Source organism: Stegostoma tigrinum, chromosome 15, assembly GCF_030684315.1.
Source record: "Stegostoma tigrinum isolate sSteTig4 chromosome 15, sSteTig4.hap1, whole genome shotgun sequence".
NCBI classification, from domain to species: domain Eukaryota; kingdom Metazoa; phylum Chordata; class Chondrichthyes; order Orectolobiformes; family Stegostomatidae; genus Stegostoma; species Stegostoma tigrinum.
In genome coordinates this window covers 49,391,763-49,413,310 of record NC_081368.1, presented here as the reverse complement: position 1 = coordinate 49,413,310, position 21,548 = coordinate 49,391,763, and the positions used below count along the sequence as shown (strand labels likewise).

General features: G+C 41.4%; 1 protein-coding gene across 3 annotated transcripts in view; it reads left to right on the top strand.

Annotated features, from left to right (window-relative positions):
- mpp1 (MAGUK p55 scaffold protein 1) overlaps positions 1 to 21,548 on the top strand; it is a 74,116-nt gene that overhangs the window by 48,934 nt on the left and 3,634 nt on the right. For all 3 annotated transcript variants that reach the window (XM_048544885.2, XM_048544883.2, XM_048544884.2), the window contains 10 exons: positions 583 to 738; positions 3,023 to 3,101; positions 4,512 to 4,597; positions 5,592 to 5,660; positions 12,217 to 12,410; positions 15,176 to 15,285; positions 17,044 to 17,124; positions 17,487 to 17,567; positions 18,681 to 18,886; positions 20,543 to 20,626. In XM_048544885.2, the coding sequence (XP_048400842.1) occupies positions 583 to 738; positions 3,023 to 3,101; positions 4,512 to 4,597; positions 5,592 to 5,660; positions 12,217 to 12,410; positions 15,176 to 15,285; positions 17,044 to 17,124; positions 17,487 to 17,567; positions 18,681 to 18,886; positions 20,543 to 20,626 (1,146 nt within the window). The remainder of the gene's footprint in view (positions 1 to 582; positions 739 to 3,022; positions 3,102 to 4,511; positions 4,598 to 5,591; positions 5,661 to 12,216; positions 12,411 to 15,175; positions 15,286 to 17,043; positions 17,125 to 17,486; positions 17,568 to 18,680; positions 18,887 to 20,542; positions 20,627 to 21,548) is intronic.

Below are 21,548 nucleotides of genomic sequence, written 5' to 3'. Positions count from 1 at the left end.
CAGTTTTTGTAATGCAGTCAGAATCTGTAGGTGCTTTTCTTCTGCTTTTGGTACTAATGAGAATGAAAAGGTTTCAATCGTCAACTGTATTTCATAGCAACAGAACTTCTAAATAAAGATAACAGACAGAAATACTGCACACTGCAATGTTCAGAGAGGAGGTTTTGCACACAATACCATCCGATAAGATATGATTGCCTTTGACCTGTTGTTAAACTTGTCATATCATTGCATGAACCTACTGATAGCTCCATTCAACATGTAAATGTCTTTTTGTTTAAACAGATAAATAAAAAGACCAATGTATTTGGGTAACAGTTTGAATTGCCACACAAATATGTTCTCTTTCTAATAATCCAGACAAAAGGAATACCCAAATAAACTGGGGGATGGAGGCCGATACATGGTGAAAAATTATGGAGAAAAAGTTTGAGAGGACTTTTGTTTTGAAAAATTCTGATGTAAATAGGAAATGGGGTTCTTGTTTTAAGCCTTTTGCTAGGGGGAAAAAATTGCTTTTGCATATGGGAAAATTTATGTTCAGTGTTGCATATATTTTTAATGGTATTTTTATTTTCTTAGGGTTATATGTTGACATGCAATGCTGCCCAGGACGTCTACAGCAATGGCAGTGCTAACTCCTCTCCTTACATGAACGGTAGCAGTAAAGAGCATGAGGCGCAGAATGTCAAGAAAATCCAATTGGTTACATTTCAGAAAAGTACAACTGAACCCATGGTATGTCAGCTTTCTTGGAAGGGAGTTCATTTTATTTCCCTTTTAAATTTCAAATACATAGCCTAGCTTTAATACAGAGATCCCCTGCTAAAGGGGAACAAATTCCTGCCACAACTGTTGCTAACTATCAGATTCTGCACCCCTCCACGCCCCATTCACCTGTCTAACGTTGTCGTGACTAAGCAAAACATTTTGCATTTTAGAAAGATAACACAAGGCTCAGTCAGCCCCAACCAGATATTCACGTTTTAGTACCTGACCCCATCCCCTTCCTGTACCTCCTGCCAATACACTTCAGTGTCTTGCTTAACCAAGTACTGTCGGTGCCCCATCTCCAAATTCCTGCACAGACTTTCAGCTCCCGTATAATGATTTTCCTACAGCGTTGCATTCTCACTTCCACCATCTACTGTTTCAGCATTGACTTCACGGGCAGTTCATCCTCTTTCTACTTACCATCAATTTCCAGAGACGTTGGACATTTTCCATTCTCTGGAATTTTGTCCTTTAAATGCCTTCATTTCTTTTCCATCTTGAATATTGAATCGCTTCTGGGTCTTGTTTAGTTCTGGCTACCAATTGTAAAGTGCTTAGGAATGTTTCACTTTGATAAAGACCTTCTATAGGTGTCACTTTGTTATTCGTCACACACTGACTGTCCCCATGGGGAGGTGGTGGAATAGCCATAATATCACTGCTCCAGTAACCCAGAGGCTTAGGCTAATACCTTGGGGGGTAGAAGTTCAAATCCCATGGCAGATGGTGAAACGTTAATTAAATTAGTAAATCTGGAATGCCAGGATAATCTCAGGAATGATGACTATGAAACTATCAGTGCTTTAAAATCCCATCTGGTTCACGAGTGTCCTTTAGGGAAGAAACCCTGCAGTCCTTTGCTATTCTAGCCTACCTGTGACTCTAGACTCACAGCAATGTGGTTGACTTTTATTTGTCCTCTGAAACAAGGTAACAAGTCACACTGTTCAGTGGCAAATTGGGGTGGGCAATCACAGAATAAAGTGATCTTGCTTCACTTGAAAGCATTGGTAGTAATAGATGGACAAGTGACCCTGGGTGGGGTTCAGCCTGATTGAGAACATGATGGTAAGTCTACCTGTAAGAATCCAAGGCAGTGATCCAGAACTGTTAACCCTGTACAAGTCAAAAGGGCACTGAGGCCCCATCAGTTAAAGTGACAAAATTGGGATCTGGAACTTGAATCTGTGTGGTTCTTATGTGGCCTGCTTTCACCAACTGAGTCATCAGTAGACCCTGTTCCGCTCCCTATGCAATGAAACTGAAACTGAACCAATTGTTGCAGGAGACTTGATTCAACTGCCTAAAAAATGGAAAGCTGCCAATCACAACAGAACTATCAATACCTTCCTGGTTCTTCAATTCATTGTACTTTCATGCTATCCACCCCAAATATTACATTTCCATTCGCAATTTAAGAGATTATTTATGTGATTCTTTCTGGAAATTTAATTGATTATAAAATATTAGCCTTGATGGTCATTTAAGCTTGGGTGGTTTGCACTGAGCAGTGTGAGAGGAGGCCGGACTTTGAGTTGGGAGAAAAAGGAGTTAAATGAGGAGGTTGGGGGGGTCAGTTGGGTAATCTGTCAGACATTGGAGGGAGATTGGGAGGGTGTGAGGGGAAATTTAGAGCTTGTGTAATAGGATCATAGACTTGAAGAGGAGGTTTGCAGTCCCTAGAGAAAGGGGAATTGGTGTTTAGAGGCTGGGGAAGTGGAACAGATGGCAAATAGTTGGGGAAATTGTACTGGAGAAAAGTCCCAGGCTACTGAAAACACAGGCTACTCATCCAGGAAGGCAACGGTATCCAAGAGGTAGATGTAAAGGCACTCACGTTCTGAGTCGTCAGCCAGGTAAAGCTGCCAGGATTCCTGACACTCACTAAATCCAAATGACCAAAAGTAAGGTTGAAAACCTGAACTCCAGTGGGTCTAACAGCTTCATAATCATATTTAAAATTGTAACTTATGCCATCCACTCATCTTGCTACTTCAGTAATAGCCAGAAACGGGTGAGATAGAGGTGAGTTTTGCTCGGGTAACACATTTTTGAAAATTTAACCTTTCACCTGACACAAAGCTATCTTTTTTGTTGGATTGACATTCAGTCTCTTGAAAGGAGGGCAAGGATATGTGGTCTTTAAATGTGGTAAAAGAATACATGTTGTCTACATTTTTCTGAAAGTTTGCAAATTCACACACTTGCAACTTGGAAAGACATTTAATTTCACTTCTTGTATCTGCAGGGAATTACTCTGAAACTCAATGACAAGGGCCGCTGTGTTATTGGAAGGATCTTGCATGGAGGGATGATTCACAGGCAAGGTGTGAAAGCAAAACAGATGATTCCCTTTCTCCCCCTGACAGACTGGTTCCATCTCTGTCATGTTAATATATTAAAGTCTGGTTGAAATTTTAACATAATCATGATTTTCTCCTCCACCTGTCTTGTATTGCTGTGTCAGAGGCCTCTCGGAACTGGACCAGTCTGCATGAACTTGTTTTAGAGGTGTAGCTTTATATCCTGATAATGCGCCAGGTCGTTCCACAACTGTAACTGGCATTCACTTACTGAGGTTAGAATCAGAAAACCTGACTGATTTTTCTTCCATCTGAAGTCAGGTGGCAGTGCTGAGCCTTCAGGCCCACCAGTGCTCTGAGTGGGCCAGTAGCCTGCCATTACACACCCCCTGTTGTTAGTCACTAACAGTCCCCATTCACAACTACTCACCCTCCCAGCCTGATCATTAGCAACTCCTTTGTCTGTCCAACTGTCTTTCTCTCTCTTCGGGCTCCATCCTGTCATTTACTCCCTACCCCACCCACCTCCCTATTTTCTGCATAGAAACTGATGTTTTCCCAGCCACCATCAGTTCTGAGGAAGGGTCACCGGACCCGTAACGTTAACTCTGTTTTCTCCTCCACAGCTGCTACCAGACCTGCTGAACTTTTCCAGCAATATAATAAAGTGTGAATCTGGATGAACACAGCAGGCCAAGCAGCATCTCAGGAGCTTTGTTTTTGAGCATGACGAGCTCATCTGCTGTCTTTAATCACACCATGTGTCCACTGAGGCTGCACCCCACCCCAGGCATCCAGATATGGTTCCGATTCTGGAACCACCTTTACTTTTGTGTCCTAATAAAATCCTATTCATTAACTCTACTTTTGTTTCCACAGATTGTGTTTGTGTCAGACATCCTGTGTTTCTCCAGCGTTTCTCTTTTCATTTCAGTTTCCAGCATCCACTGTCCCTTCCTTTTGTACCATTTTGAAATGGGATGGGCAACTGTTCTCTCAGATCTTTGCTTTTCTATATAGGTCCTAAGCTAATGGCAGGCACATGCAACATGCGTACCTCACTGAAAGGTGTATTTAAACCGTACACATCACAGAATTGAGTAATTCACTGCCAGGTGGCTCCAGCTCTAAGCCTACTGCTGCATGTAGCTCTGCATTTTTGGTAGCAGCAAAATGCAGCCGTCCTGCCGCACCAAAAGCTGGTTTCAGCACAGCATCTGCCATAGTGGCAGAAATCTGTATTTCCATGTCTTATTCAAAGGCTGTGTTCAGCACTATACCTTTTTTGAAGTGACAGCAGAGTAGTGTCTGATTACAAACTGAAAACTGTCACGTGTGGTAGCATAGTACAGCCCTGCTTCATGAGTTCCTTAGCCCTCAACTGTTTTTAGTGCTCAATGATGGTGAAAACGTGTTGTTTACTTAAACCAACAGGCTCACTCCATGTTGGTGATGAAATTCTGGAAATAAATGGCAAGAGTGCAACAAATCAAACAGTGGAGCAGCTGCAGTCAGCCCTGGTAAGTTGTGAGCTCTGTAGAGTCCAGTCTACTTCAAAGTAAGCTGTCAAACATTAGCAATATAGAACATAGAACATAGAACAGTACAGCACAGAACAGGCCCTTCAGCCCACAATGTTGTGCCGACCATTGATCCTCATGTATGCACCCTCAAATTTCTGTGACCATATGCATGTCCAGCAGTCTCTTAAATGACCCCAATGACCTTGCTTCCACAACTGCTGCTGGCAATGCATTCCATGCTATGTAAGCACAACATTAATGTAACATAGTTATCAAATTGATAAATAAATGTTTCCTTCTCTCTTTTCAAGATGATGGCTAGTGATGAATTGAATTTGATCAGACTCCAGTAAAATTGTCAGGGGTTTTCAGAACTTTGCTACATTCATTCTCTACCAGGTACCACTTAGATAGTGAACAGGATCTGAGCTTTGATTCTTCTTCTTCTTCTTCTTCTTCTTCCTCATCCAAACCATTGTACTAACTCGTTCAAGATGCATAGCATATCAGAAGTGTAACAAAGGGGCATGCTGCTCTCAAACCAAACGTAAAGGTACATTCTTTATTTAATCGTAATAGATTGGTCACCAACAATCGATAGAAAGATAGAAAACAGAAAGAGCCAGGGATGATGTGAATCAGAAACAAAAACAAATCTCTGTAAAACTCAGCAGATTTGGCAGCATCTGCAGGGAGAAATCAGAGTTAATGTTTCAGGTTGAGTCACCCCAGACAGAAGGATAAAAAGAAATTAAAAAGTGTTGAGGCACAGGCACTGAGCATCTCTGCATAGAAATATATGTAAATATAATGTAGTGATATAATGTGTTACAGAATGATATACAGTAATTGCAATTAGCACCTTGTAATGAATGGACTTTGATGTTACTATACATTTGCTGCTTATCAGCTTGCTTGTAAGCAAAGCAATTTGCCTCGCCCTGTTTGAGTGTAGCTGATCATTTGGATAAGCTTTCTGTTTGTTTTACAGAAAGAAATTATGGGGACAGTCACCTTACAGGTTCAGTCCACTTACCACTGCAACCCTCCATCCTTTGAGGTGAGTGAGCTCATCACGCTGTGAAATGTAATAGCAACAAGGAGTTATATACTGTCTGAGAAGCATTGGCTTCTTGCAGTACTGGACTCAAAAAGAAATTAAGGATAAACTTAACAGCGGTTTGCAACAGAATGATTTGCATGTGAACACAGGAGGTATGGTTACTAAATTTGCAGATTACACCAAAATAAGTGGTCTAGTGGACAGGGAAGAAAGTGCAATGGGACCCTGATCAGATGAGCCAATGAGCCGAGGAGTGGCAGGTGGACCTCGGATAAATGTGATGTGTTGTATTTTAGTAAGACAAACCCGGGCAGGACTTATATTGCTAATGGTAGGGCCCTGGGGGGTGTTGCCAAATAAACCTAGAGGTTCAGGTTTATTGAAAGTGGAATTGCAGGTCGACAGGGTGTGAAGAAGGTGTTTGGCATGCTTGCCTTCATTGGTCAGAATATTGTGTATAGGAGTTGAGACATCATGTTGTGCCTGTACAGGACATTGGTGAGGCCACTTTTAGAATATTGCATGTAATCCTGGTCTCCCTCTATAGACAAGACGTTTTTGACAATTGACAGGGTGGAGACAAGATTTACAAGGAAGTTGCTGGGACTAGAGGGTTTGAGTTCCAGGGAGAGGCTGAATAGACTGGGGCTTTTTCTCCCCCTGGAGCATCGGAGGCCGAGGGGTTACTTATAAAATCATGAGGGGCATGGATAGGGTAAATAGGTCTTTTACTTAGGTTAAGAGGTTCCAAAACTTGAGGGCTTAAGTAGGTTTAAGGTGAGCAGGGAAGTATTGTAAAAGTGCATGAGGGGTAACTTTTTCACACAGAGGGTGGTGCATTACTGGAATGTGCTGCTAGAGGAAGTGGTGGAGCTGGGCACGGTTACAACATTTAAAAGGCATCTGGATGGGTACATGAATTGGAGGGGTTTAGAGAGGCATGGACCAAATACTAGCAAATAGGACTAAGTCAGATTGGGGTATCTGGTCTGCAAGGTTGTGTTGGACTAAAGGCTCTGTCTCAATGGTGTATTATTCAATGACCTGAAATCTCCTGTCAAGAAACCAAAAGAACAGCAGGTGCTTGAAATCTGAAACAAAATCAGAAATTGCTGGAAAAGCTCGGCAGGTCTGGCAGCATCTGTGCAGGGAAAGCAGAGTTACCACTTTGGGTCAGTGACCCTTCTTCATAACTCCTCAGGAAGGTGGGATCTAAAGAAGGGTCACCGGATGTAAAATGTTAATCATATCTATTTTCATAGAACCCCTACAGTGTGGAAACAGGCCCTTTGGCCCAACAAGTCCACACCGATTCTCAGAGCATCCCACCCAGACCAGTCCCCCTATGATCCACCTAACCCACACACCCCTGAACACTATGGGCAATTTAGCATGGCCAATCCACCTAACCTGCACATCTTTAGACTGCGGGAGGAAACTGGAGCACCCAAAGGAAACCCACGCAGACACTGGGAGAATGTGCAAACTCCACACAGACAGTCACCTGAGGGTGGAATTGAACCCGGGTCCCTGGTGCTGTGAGGCAGCCATGTTAACCACTGAGCCACAGTGCCACCCTCAGCCACCATGCTATCCCTCTGACTCATTTCTGCAGGTGCTGCCAGATCTTCTGAGCGCTTTTCCAGCAATTTCTCTTCTTGTTTCTGAAATCTCCTTTGCTGTGGATAATGTGTTTTATGGAAGAGAAGCAAACAGCGGAAATTTGCATACGTTTCCGAAAATGTACAAATAATTCCCGAGAGTCTGTCATCTTTCTCTTTTAAATCACTATGTTTAGTGTCAGGGCAGAAATCCCCCGATCCATCTGATGCACTTCCATCCAGCAGAACAGCTTCAAATTGAAACCAGATCTGTGATACTGGGGGTCTGCGCCAATATTCAACCAGCCTTGTTGGGGATAGAGCCTCCAGCTATTCCAAAAGAACGACATTAACATCTGAGCAGCAGCGAGTGGAGACTCACAGGCTGACTGTATTGTACCTTGACTTGGTGTGAAATTCACCTGCCAAACTAGTAGTCACTGGATCAATCGTGGGAGTTAGCTGGGCTCCTAAAGAGAAAGGTGATTTTTCTAGCTGCATATGAAATTTCTTTCAGAGGATGGCCATTTTCACCGCCTCCCTCCCCACCTCCTCCATACCCAATGTAAAAACCAAGGCTGACATTTGTGTAGTTAAATTGGATGCCCAATGTTGCTTCCTAGCTGTGTGAAATTATTTTCCACCTCCTAACCCTGAAGACACTAGTAGGGTCCTTGCCAGAGGTCACGATTAGGCAAATACGAGTCGCACCTGAATCAAAGATTCCAGTCTTCCCATATCTGACCTGAGATCAGGAAGTTTCCATTTTGATCCCTTGTTTCTAGACAACTGCAACTAAAACAGATTTTATTTATTACATTTGTGAAGAGAAAAAACTGCCATGGCATCTGTTTTTTAGTCATTTTTTCATTACAAGGTACGGATTTCTGAGAAGAATAGGTTATAATGTTCTTCAGTTATATAGCTTGCTCTAAAGGAAGAACTGAACAAAAGCATTTTGGTGAACTGCCTTAGTTTTCAACAATGTCCAACTCAAGATCTCTTATTCCGAGGGCTTGGATTCACTGCCTTAAGGGCATACCTTTGAGAGAACCAGATGCCAATTACTTATCCATTCATTACTAGATGTACCGAATAAGGAGAATCTGTGGACAGTGAGGTGACAAGGGTCTGCACCAGCTCCTCAGCTTTCTCTCTTCCTTACTTGGGTTAAGATCCTGCAGGTGGAGGAAACCATTTGGTACCTCATCTAAGTGACCAGTCTTTACATTGTAAACTTAGATAGTGAACAACATCAAGCCATTGAGCTAAGCAGGATATCAGAACTGGGCCTTGCCTAGTCCTAACCAAAACTTTATTCCTGTGCATTCTCCAGGTGTGTCATCATAAAAAGTCCAGAATGACAGCCCCTACTGAATTGATTTCCCGTTAAATCCATGAATACAATGTAGCTCCTACTCCTTGGGTTAAATCCACACAAAAACAAAACCTGAGATCTTCACCATCAAAGAGAGCTGATCAAGTGTATCCTAGGATATTGTGAGAAGTTAGGAAGGAAATAACGGGGCTCCCAGCAGAAATATTTATATAATTTAATGTTGGTCTCCCTCCTGTAAGAATGATGTCATTAAATTTGAAAGGGTTCAAAAAAGCTTTACAATAATATTGCCAGGGTTGGAGAGTTTGAGTTCAAAGGAAAGGCTGAGTACATTGGGGATATTTTCCCTGGAGCGTTGGAGGCTCAGGGGTGACCTTTATAGAGGTTTATAAAATCATGAGGGGCATGGATAGGGTGAGTAGTCAAGGTCTTTTCCCCAGGGTAGGAGAGTCCAAAACTTGAGGGGACAGGTTTAAAGTGTGAGGGAATGATTTTGAAAGGGACCTAAGGGGCAACTTTTTCAGAGGGTGGTGCATAAATGGAATGGGCTGCCAGATGAAGTAGTGAGAGGTGGGTACGATTACAACATTTAAAAAAAAAAGAATTTGGATGGGTACATGAATAGGAAGGGTTTAGAGGGATATGGGTCAAATGCTGGGAAATGATACTAGATTAATTTAGGCTGTCTGGTCGGTACAGATGAATTGGACCAAAGGATTTCTTTCCCTGCTGTACAGCTCTGACTGTGAATCTGTAAAAGTGGTGAAGCACCAGAGGACTGGAGCATGGCTAATGTGCCGTTTTATGAGAAAGACTTTCCCTTACAGCCTGGAAACATAGATCTGTGAGTTTGACATTGGTGGTTGTAAGTTGTTGGCGGTAATCCTGAAAGATAGGATTTACATGCAATTCGAGAGGCAAAGAATGGTTGGGGGTAATCAGCGTGGTCTTTTTGTGAGGAAAACAGTGTCTCACTTCTTATGAAGTAACCAAAAACGTTGAGGGCAGAGCGGTAGATGTTGTTTACTTTGATTTTAATAAAGCCTTTGACAAGGTTCCAAATATTGGATTATTCAGTAAAGTTAGATCACATGGAATTCAGGGTGAGCATGCCAGTTGGAGACAAAATTGACTTAATGGCAGGGGAGAGTGGGTGGTCGTGGAGGTTTGTTTTTCGGACTGGAGGCCCGTGATCAATGGTGTTGCATGGGAATCGGTACTGGCACCACCATTGGCATTTATATAAATGATCTGGATGAGAATATAGGAGGCATGGTTAGTACGTTTGCAGAAAATTAGTGGTATAGTGGACAGTGAAGGAGGTTATCTAAGTTTACAAAGAGTTCTTGATCAATTGGGTCATTTGGCTGAGGAGTGGCAGAAGGAGTTCAGTTTAAACAAATGTGAGGTATTTGCCTTTTGGTAATACAGTCACAATTAATGATGGGGCTGTAGCTGGTGTTGTAGAACAGAGACCTAGGGGTTCAGGTACATAGTTCTTTTGAAATTTGCATCACAGTTAGACAGAGTGGTTAAGAAGGTATTTAGCACTCTTGACTTCATTGCACGGACCTTTCAGTATGCATGTTGAGAAGTCATGTGACGTCGTGCAGGATGTTGTTGAGGCCTCTTCTGGAGTATTGTGTGCAAGTCTGGTCGTCCTGTTATAAGAAGAATATTATTAAACTGGAGAAGGTTCAGAAAAGATTTATCAGGATGTTGCTGGGAATGGAGGGTTTATGATGTGAAAATAAATGGGAAAGACTGTGACCTTTTTCATTGGGGCATAGGAAGTTGACAGATGAACTTAGAGGTTTATAAAATTATGAGGGGCACAGATAAGTTGGATGACAAGGGTCTTTTCCATAAGATGGGAAAACTCAAAACAAGGGAGTATGCAAGTACAGTTATAACATTTGAAAGGCATTTGAATAAGTTCATGAGTAGGAAAGGTTTGGAGGGATATGGGCCAAGAATGGGCAGGTGGGACAAGTTTAGTTTGGCAACATGGTTGGAGTGGACTGAAAGGGTCTGTTTCCATGCTGTATGACTGTATGATTCTGTGGCTCATTATTTCAGCAATTCAATGGCGATAACAACTGAACCTAACCAAAGCTGTTTAAAGAGAGGATAGGTTTATCACTGTGGCAGATATGAGACTTTTGTTGTTGAATTGTGTGTTTCTCACTGGTTTTTGCTTCACAGGCTATATGTTCTAATCAATCAACATTATGAAAGGTGAATATTGCCTCCAAATTCTCATCTACTAGATGCTTTCCATTTCATCCCGTTGGTCCCAAAATTGTAGTGTCATTGTTATGTATTGCCAGTCACTTTAACCATTGCTTCTAGCTCTTTTAGAGGCTTTTTAGTTTTAACAGATCCCTTTCAGATAGTAATATATATTGCCTAGAGTAACCCCTTCATTATTATGACTAACTAAGTGTATTGTTTCTGTCAGGATAAAGCAGTAGATGTACACCATTTTGTGGATATAGGCCTGGATTCTGCTGTATAATATTGAAGAGGCTGTAGTAAATTTTAAAGTAACTTCTGAAATCTGCAGTTAAATGCAGGTATCCAGAAATTGCCGTCAGAGATTCTATGTTCTGCCACAATAGGCATGTTATGTTATGGCATGAACTTGGCATCATACTCTTTAAAGTACACACCAAGAATGGCTGAAAAAGTTGGAACTAATGCAATTATGTGTAAGTGACTCTTAAGAATGTAACATGGAAATTACTACTGAAGAGCCTCTGGCCCTGAATAGTTTTACAAAGGTGAATCTCATTTCCTCAGAAGAAAATTAATGCAGTTGGGGATTTTAAAAATATGTAAACCATTTTAAAAGGTTTTTCTGTGTCCGTTCTCTCACTCATTCTCTTAATCACACCTGTATTTTCCATTATTTATTTCATGTACTGCACATAATTCAAATGTAATGTGTATTTCCCATTTTTAAAAGTCCTGACTTTGCATGGCTTAGTGGGAGCTCGCTTGCTTGAAGGACCTTGCTGTTGCTTGCCCTGTTCACAGCCAATAGGTATTCCCTAAACATGAAACTGCACTGGAACAGAAAGCAGCTGACAAAATGCTGGTCAATGAGAAAGAAACCGAGGAAAAGTTATCATACAGTAGCAAGCACTAAAATCTAACCAAAGGATGCGGAGGTCACTTACAGTAACTCTTCTGCTGAGTTCAGTTAAGCCAGCACAGATTAGGAAGACTGAGCCTGAATCCTATGGACTAGCATAGATCTAACACTTAAATTACCTACTGAGAAATCTTGGGAAGTACTAAGGAATTTTACATGCAATTTTTTGAGAGGAGTTAATGAATCAATAACATACATTCGTTCGTAATGAATGAATAAATTCGAACATTTAATTAGTAAAAAATGTTGTGAAAATGTGGAGACCGGACAGAAAAATGGAGTTGAGACCAAGATGAGGTCAGTCATGAGCATACCGAATGGTGGAGCAGGCTCAAGCGGCTGAATTTGCCTACTCCTGCTCCTAGTTCTTAAACCCAAGGACAGCTTGTTTATGCAAGATGAAATAGGCTCATTCAGGTTCTAGAACCAATTACATATTTTCCTTTTCTTTTCCAGATGTACATGCGAGCTCAGTTTGATTATGACCCAAAGAAGGATGATCTAATTCCCTGCAAGGAGGCTGGGTTAAGATTTCAGACCGGTGATATTATCAAAATAATCAGCAAGGACGATCCCAACTGGTGGCAGGGTACTGTGGAGAACTCAAGCAGAGTAACTGGATTAATTCCTTCCCCTGAACTGCAGGAGTGGTACGCACTATTTTTATCTAGACAAAAAGAACCATCGGTTGGAAACAGATGGGTGGTATAATACAATGATAGAATTGGAGATAACTTTAAACTAGTGTGTCTATCCTACTTCAGCAATATTCCAAGGTGAATGACTGGGCTGTTTAAAATATTTTTGAGTTGGACAAACACCACAGGTCAAGGGGGCGGGCTGAGGTTAGTAGGTAGGAAATGGAGGTGTGGCTTTAAGTGGGAGGAGGGGATGGGTGAGAGGAAGAACAGGTTAGGGAGGCAGGGGTGAGCTGGGCTGGTTTTGGGTTGCAGTGGGAGGGGAGATTTTGAAGCTTGTGAAGTCCGCATTGATACCATTGGGCGGCAGGGTTCCCAAGCGGAATATGAGTTGCTGTTCCTGCAACCTTCAGGTGGCATCATTGTGGCACTGCAGGAGGCCCATGATGGACATGTCGTCTAAGGAATGGGAGGGAGAGTTAAAATGGTTCGCTGCTGGGAGGTGCAGTGCCAAAACCAGCCCAGCTCGTCCCCGCCTCCCTAACCTATTCTTCCTCTCACCTATCCCCTCCTCCCACCTCAAGCCACAGCTCCATTTCCTACCTACTAACCTCATCCCACCCCCTTGACCTGTCCATCCTCCCCAGACTGACCTATCCCCTCCCTACCTGCCCACCTATACTCTCCTCTCCACCTATCTTCTCCTCTAAATATCTTTGGTCCGTCTCCCCTTATTTATTTCAGAACCCTCTCCCCATCCCCCTCTCTGATGAAGGGTCTAGGCCCGAAATGTCAGCTTTTGTGCTGCTAAGATGCTGCTTGGCCTGCTGCGTTCATCCAGCTTCACGCTTTGTTATCTTGGATTCTCCAGCATCTGCAGTTCCCATCATCTCTGACCACAGCTCAAACTATTATTGGAGTCACCTGATCATATTAGTTTCACCTTTTATAGTCTCTTGCTTCACTTATTGTTCTATTGCACACTCTTCCCTCTTGGATTTCTCACCCTACGTTTTAATTGTTTCTTGGTTTCTTTCCTTGTCCATTTTTTTCCCGCTTTCTAGTTTTCCACTGATTCACAGGGTGAGACAACCTCTAAGTGTCTCTTGTTTTCTGCTTCTACATTTGTTTCTTGCAGTCCTCCTGCCTTTATGATTCATTCTCGCTTCTTACACTAATGTGTCTTGTTGTCACTCTGGTCATACAAGGTTTCAATAGTGCCAGTGTATCCATTTTAACTTGTAAGATGAACCATTGGGTAAATTGACTGTACTGTAATAATGCTCCTATTAGCTGTAAGTTTTTTTTAAACAACTGCATACATTTGTTTCCAATGGTATTGCTTGCCTCACAATGACTCATTCCATTTGGAGGAAGAGTGAAGCAGTTATCACCCCAATGCTCCAGTAAAAACCTGTTTCATTCTCATAGATCATTTTTGTTTGCAAAGTTTTCTTTTGAATCACCTGTTTTAAATTAGCATTCTCCTTCATACCACTTGAGTTGCGTGCGTTTGACTTGCTAACTGAAAACAAAATGGGGCTGGACTCCTTCTACAAAGAAAGAATAGTCCTACTTTTACAGCACTTGAAAAGGCTAATGAAATGTTGATATTTATCTCAAGGCTGCATTTTTACTCATCATCATCATGATCAGGCTCTTAGAACAAAACGGACACTGCACATGGAGTCTTTTCACGTAGCAAGTTTGCTGCATTGCAGCCATCAGTTCTAGCTGACCTGGACACACTCCTGCTTTTACTGCCTGCCATAGGCATAATGAAGGGATTTGCACATTGACAATCAACCTGTATGGCTGAGTTATGAAATGCACCTTCCTTGGACAATGAGTACCAGACCTTCGAGCTCAGAAACAAGAATGCTATCTCCTGTACCACAAGACCTCCCAGATGTCGTATGCAGTTTGGAGGGAACGGATGGCTCACTTGTACAGAGCCTTGCTCTAGCCTAACCTGGTGATCCGTATCCAGATTTGGATACTGCACCTTGGGAAGACAGTGCTGGCCCTGGAGATACAGTGCAGTTTATTACATTGATGCCAAGACTTAAACAGTTGAAATAGAATTATTGCATGTATTTCTTTTGAGTTTAGAAAGTCAAGGGCTGATCTAATGTCAAAAATTGCAACAGAATTTTGATATCGTAAATGTAAAGAGGCTATTTTATCTGATGGTGGAATCCTAAACAAGTGGTCGCAATTTCAGAATTAGTTCTGGACAGTGCCACAATGAAACCAGGGAGCATGTTTATCGACAAAGGTTGTCGAAATCTAGAATTGGCTACCTAGTTAACTTTTTCAGACAGAAATTAAGAGTTTTAAAAATATTAATGAGGACATTAAACAGTTTGGATCAAAAGTCTATAATGGAGTTGAGGTAAAGATCAGCCAGGATAACTGCAGCACTCTGTAAATTGAGAACGCTCATGGAGGATATGAATTAATCTGGTTTCAGCATTATGACATTGTAATTCCATCCATGAATATCTCCTTTGTACAGTTTATGGACCATTTAGCGGAAAATCAGTTTTCTGTTCATTACAATGAATTTTTGAGTTCACAAGCACACAATGTCAGTCTCATTACACTTCGGTTGTATACTCTTTATTACTGTTTGTGAAATCAGAGATATCAGAGTAACTAATTGGACTTCAACTGTCATGATCTCAGTTTCTTCGACATGTTCATTTGTCCTAGGGAATGGGATAATTCGCAGCATCAGTCTTAATACTGTTCTTTGTTTACCTTTTTAATTACAGGAGGGTGGCCAATAGGAATACAGCTAATCAAGATATTACTTCAGGCTGTGGAATGTTCGGAAAGAAGAAAAAGCAGTGTAAAGACAAATATCTGGCTAAACACAGTGCAAGTATGGCCCACATCCCTCTTTATCTGGCATAATTGGTAAATGTTTGGTATGTACTGGGAACTGCTTGCTCACCATTCTGGTCAAGAAATATGGTATGCCATATGGGATTTAAAGAATAAAATAATGAACAAGTGAACATTGTACATTGAAAGAAGGGTATTTTCAAGGAATTTACTATTACCTTTTCCACTGTTACTCTCACATGGCCAGCTAGCGTGCTTTATGTCAACTAGAGGAACTGGATGTTAAGCTGATATCAATGCAGCAGATGCGGATTTGGTTTTGCTGCTTAAAAACTGGGTCTGGCCACTGTGTTGGAGTAAACCATACTATTTACACCTATTATGCTTTAAGCTCTTAACCACCTCCTATTTTCTCTGCAATACTAAGGCTGCTACTTGACTTCCAGAATATCTCTCAGACCTGCAGTTGCTTCAGTTTATCTGCAGTGGAAAACCTCATCTATTCTCATTTTACTCTGTGCACAACATTCACCACTCTCTTGGTTGGTCTTTTGCCTCTGTAAACTCACCTAAAACTCTGCTGCCAGTACTTAAATCATACCAATCCTACATTTACATTGATAGCCTGTTGGATCCAATTTTAATAGAATTTCATATCCTTATTTTCGATAATGTGCCTTGGTTCACTCACTGGTCTCCAGTCCCATAATCCTCCACGTGTTTATGTAGAATCAGTTCTGGCCTCATGCACATGCTTAATTCGAATTGCACATTAGTGGCCTTCCCTCAGCTGAGTGAGCATAATAATGCTCTGAATGTCCCTTCCTATGTTTCTCTGCCTCTATACATCTCTCACCTTTTGACCACTTGCCTTAGTTTCCTCTTAACATGGCTCAATATGTTTTGTTTGTTAGCCCCTGTGAAGATCTGAGGACCATTTTACTGCATTGAAGCAGCATGGAGGTCAGTTAGCTCAGTGGGTTAGACGGCCAGAATATGGCACAGAGTTAAATTCCTATATTTACTACAGGTAGTTTATGAAGATCTATCTTCTTGCCTTACTTCATGAACAATGATGGTCCTAAGGCTACATAATTACTTATCATTGTGGTACAGATGCCTTTGGTCAGTCATAGACCTATAGCTAACTACCAAAGATAATGAATAATTAAGTTGTTTCTCCAATGCGCAATGAGATATTATTTCTAGCCTCAGCCTTGTTTCTTTTAAATCGATCCAAGCCACACCCCTTCCTCTCATCTGTTCTACTTTCAAAAGCTTCCCTAATTTTAATCTTTCTACTATTGTTGGAGCCTTTGGTTGCAAACATTCTAAGCTCTGGCATTCCTTTCCTAAATCTCTGTGCATTTTTCCTCCTTCGTTCTTCCTTAAAACCAAGTTATTGTCGTTTGGTCATCGGGCTTTATAAAGCTGTTGTTAACAGTTTGGACATTTTATTACATTTGTCATAAACAATACAAGCTGTTGTTGTCCATGTAGATACAGTATTACCAAAGCAGTGCTGCTACAAACATTCCCTGTAAGGGCTAAGAATGTATAATTGTGCAGCAAACTGTAGCATACCATGCAAGCAATTAATCACTTTTAAGATGCACAAATGCATAGCTGTGCAACAATCCTAAAGGGATCATGCATTACATAAACAGACATTAACAGTAATGAAAAAGTAAAGCACAGTGGTCCGTGATTTCCTGTTCTTGTTGCTACAGCAGTGACACCTGTCATTTATTTATAGTTCAAATTTACAACTGCTGTCTTCAATGTTTCTCCATAGTCTTTGATCGGCTGGATCTTGTCTCATACGAAGAAGTTGTACAACTCCCTGCATTCAACCGAAAGACCTTGGTGCTTCTTGGTAAATATTGGTATTAGTGGTTAACAGCAACTGGAAAGCCATCTGTAATGCGATTTTAAGAATTTAGTCTGTTGTGGAGGTTTATCAAATTGTATTAATTATAAGTGGAAATCTTAGCTTACAATGCCAAGAAAACTAGACGGGTTTAGAGGGGAATCTCATTGGTATATCTGATTGAAGAGAAAGGAGACGTGTATCCTGCCTTGTGTGCAGTGGCACTTTTGTTTCATATCAGAGATTACTGGACCACGTGAAAAGTTGCATAATACCCATCCAGTATGTACTCTCCCATTTGATCTTTGCTAGGAAGCATCACATCCACTAAATCAGTGTACTGAAATTGTGTTTCATTTTATTTGCAGGGGCAAGTGGAGTTGGGCGGAGTCACATCAAAAATGTTCTCATTACTAAACATGCAGACAAGTTTGCTTATCCCATTCCTCGTAAGTTACGAGAGACATGATATTTATTACTACTGATATATGAATTGACTCTGGAAGGAAACTGAATCTATTTCTTTTTACATCTACATACACTCCACGATTGATCATCTCATTTTTCAAGTCTTGCACCTAATTTCTTTACAATTTGTTGCAATCTTGTGATTTTTCTAATTACTTTGTGTACAAAATTGCTATCATAAATCCTTGGTGGAAGTTATTGAGAAATTGTAGAACTGTCATGGTATTTCAGCAATCTTGACAAAATCATTTGTGATTTTTGTCATAGAACGAAAATGACACTTTATTTGCTGAGAAGTTACAACTCTGCTCTGATTTAGTCCCCTGAACTCTCTTGCTGTAGGACACCTTAAAAACCGCACCTCGAGCTGACAGTAAATTAGAAGTTAACTAACTATCTCTTATAAACAGTGAACAACCAAGGCAGTTGCGATGGTCTGAAAGGAATGTTTCACCTGCCACATCTGATACAACAGAAAGACAGGCAGACTATAGAATTTGCCTCTAAGGTTAAAACATCTAGTATGACTTCAGTTTTGAGTTTTATTCCTTTCTTGTAGAACTTCTATCTGCAGGATTAATCACTCAGGAATTGTTCAGTACTCAACTTATACTTCTCAATTCAAATTCCTTTACAGGCTTAAGGGGAACAAAAGTAATACATCCCTAGGGACAGATGCAACCACCAGAGGTCTCAGTGTGACTACTGATCTACAAATTGCTAAGGGAGTCAATAAATGCAGGAGACTTCACACTGTATTGGAAACAAGTCAGTGTAGTAACTTTTCTTTTAGAAAAAAGTGATAAATATATCTAGATAACCACAATCTCACTAGATAAGCTGAATGACCTCTCTTCCAGTGCGAACTCCTGGGAGGCTTCACCATGGGAAGGAAAGACTTTGGAGTTGTTCAGGGGAATAAAAAGAAATGGCACTGCCAATAGGAACCCTCCATAGAAGTTTGCAACTTGACATCAAGAGTGCAACACATTTCATGCAAAAGTTACTTAAAATTCAAAATTATTGGTTAGTTTCCCCACACAGCAGTGTACCAAAAACAGAATTATATAAAATACCATTCCTCCCTCTACTAGATACCTCCAGGTCACCAAAGGAAGACGAAGAAGATGGAAAGAATTACTACTTTATTTCCAACGAAGATATGGTGAAGAACATTACCTGCAATGAATTCCTAGAGTACGGAAGCTTCCAAGGGGCCATGTTTGGAACAAAGCTGGAAACAATCCGCAAGATCAACCAAGACCAGGGCAAAATTGCAGTAGTGGACATTGAGCCCCAGGTATGTCCTGACTACGTAGTGCTTTCTTCAATACTTTATGACTGACAAACATTTAGCAAGAATATGCTGCCATCAAAATTTTTCCCTACTTGACACAAATGTACAGACAAGGTACTGTTTAAAACTCCACAGACGTACATAGAACAGCATGATCTGTACATGGAAGAGTTGCCATTGTACACTAATGCAGTATTTCATTGTCAGATACTTTTCCAGCTGGAACTAGCGTTTTGCAGACGTACCCTACTTTAAATGTTTATTCTCCTTTTGATGCCCTGCTAAAAAAACTGCACAGGTTTTAAAGCCATATTAAATGTTGGCAAATGTCTTCTATTTACTGTATTAAAAGTAACTGGGAAATCAAATGTCTCAGTGCAGAAATTTATACAGTTCCCTTCCATTTGCTGTCCACAGTGGGTGGAGAATGGGGTTGAGAAAGGCCATGATCAAATTTTAGAGCAGACCCGATGGGCTGAATAGACAAAATCATCTCTCAGATCTTACGATGCCAGTGTGTCATACACATCCCCAACTTTTCAGGGAAGCAGCAGCCAAAGCATCTCTACACAGTAGGCATTCCTTTGTATTAATGGACTCGAGTGCAATGACATCACAGCGGGGTATAGTTAATATGAAAGACTGTGATAAAAGATGTAAACAAGCTTGCAGCATGGATGTACAATTAGTAAGTTAGTTGCAAATATAAAGTGTGAAAAAGATAAAACTAGAATACCATCAAAATAACAAGGCTGTGCCCAAATAGGACTGAGGGGTGAACTGCTAGAGGTCTTAAGATTTAGGAAAACATTGGATAAGGCAGAATAGAGCTGGTTCCATTGCAGGGGATTCCAGAACTCTGCACCGTAATTATAAGAGACTTTAATATTAAAGACTAAATTTATGAATTTAGGGGAAAAATAATCTTTATCCAGAGAATGGTCAGAAAATGAATCTTGTTATAAAAGTAATTTAGACAACAATTAGAAATGTGAATAAGGATAAACCACAAAGGCAGAAGTGAAAGGGTATTTTTGAAGCAGTAAAGTGACAGAGGATTGGAGAAAGGTTAAATAGAGAATTAAAACTTGGCAGGACATGTTTGGCCAAATGGAGTGTTACTGTGCAATTTAATGTAACTTGTAGTAATCCTTAACTTGCCAAGAAACCATTTAAAAAAAAACTAAACGACATGCTTAGAAGGATAATGTCAGGAATGTTTCTAGCAAGGATGGTTGAGAGAAAGATGTTCATCAGGACATTAGAGAGAACTCCTTTACTCATTGTTATTGGCATCATGTGAGGGTGACATGGTCTTTGGTTACACATCTCATCAGAAAGATAGTACTAATAAACATGCAGCACACATTCATTTGTACTGAATTGTCAACCATTCTTAAGTATCTGAAAAGGGCCTTGAATCCACGATTTCCTAACTGAATGTGATCTGACACCTGCCTTTAAATTCAGACTTTATAAAGTAATTCAATTGACTTTTCTCTCCCCCCCCCCTCCCCTCAACTAGTGACTCCTTCCTGCACTCAGTTGATTCATATTACATAATTGGTCATGATTTTGACCAGGACTATTACATTCTAAACAGACTTTGCAATATTAATGCACCGTATTAATAAATACATGTATGCACTCTATTGGCAGGCCCTAAAGGTTCTCAGAACAGCAGAATTTGCACCGCTGGTGGTATTTATTGCTGCTCCCTCTGCTACTCAGCCAGGCAATCAGGTAAGGATTATAGATAATGGCAACTGCAGATGCTGGAGAATCCAAGATAATAAAATGTGAGGCTGGATGAACACAGCAGGCCAAGCAGCATTTCAGGAGCACAAAAGCTGACGTTTCAGGCCAAGACCCTTCATCAGAGAGGGGGATGGGGTGAGGGTTCTGGAATAAATAGGGACAGAGGGGGAGGCGGACCGAAGATGGAGAGAAAAGAAGATAGGTGGGGAGAGTAAAGGTAGGGAGGGGATAGGTCAGTCCAGGGAAGACGGACAGGTCAAGGAGGTGGGATGAGGTTAGTAGGTAGATGGGAGGAAGGGATCGGTGAGAGGAAGAACAGGTTGGACTGGTTTTGGGATGCAGTGGGTGGAGGGGAAGAGCTGGGCTGGTTGTGTGGTGCAGTGGGGGGAGGGGTCGAACTGGGCTGGTTTAGGGATGCGGTTGGGGAAGGGGAGATTTTGAAACTGGTGAAGTCCACATTGATACCATTGGGCTGCAGGGTTCCCAGGCGGAATATGAGTTGCTGTTCCTGCAACCTTCGGGTGGCATCATTGTGGCACAGCAGAAGGCCCATGATGGACATGTCATCTAAAGAATGGGAGGGGGAGTGGAAATGGTTTGCGACTGGGAGGTGCAGTTGTTTGTTGCGAACTGAGCGGAGGTGTTCTGCAAAGTGGTCCCCAAGCCTCGGCTTGGTTTCCCCAATGTAGAGAAAGCCACACTGGGTACAGTGGATGCAGTATACCACATTAAGCGGAGGTTCACCTGCACATCTGCCAATGTAGTATACTGCATCCACTGTACCCGGTGTGGCTTCCTCTACATTGGGGAAACCAAGCCGAGGCTTGGGGACCGCTTTGCAGAACACCTCCGCTCAGTTCGCAACAAACTGCACCTCCCAGTCGCAAACCATTTCCACGCCCCCTCC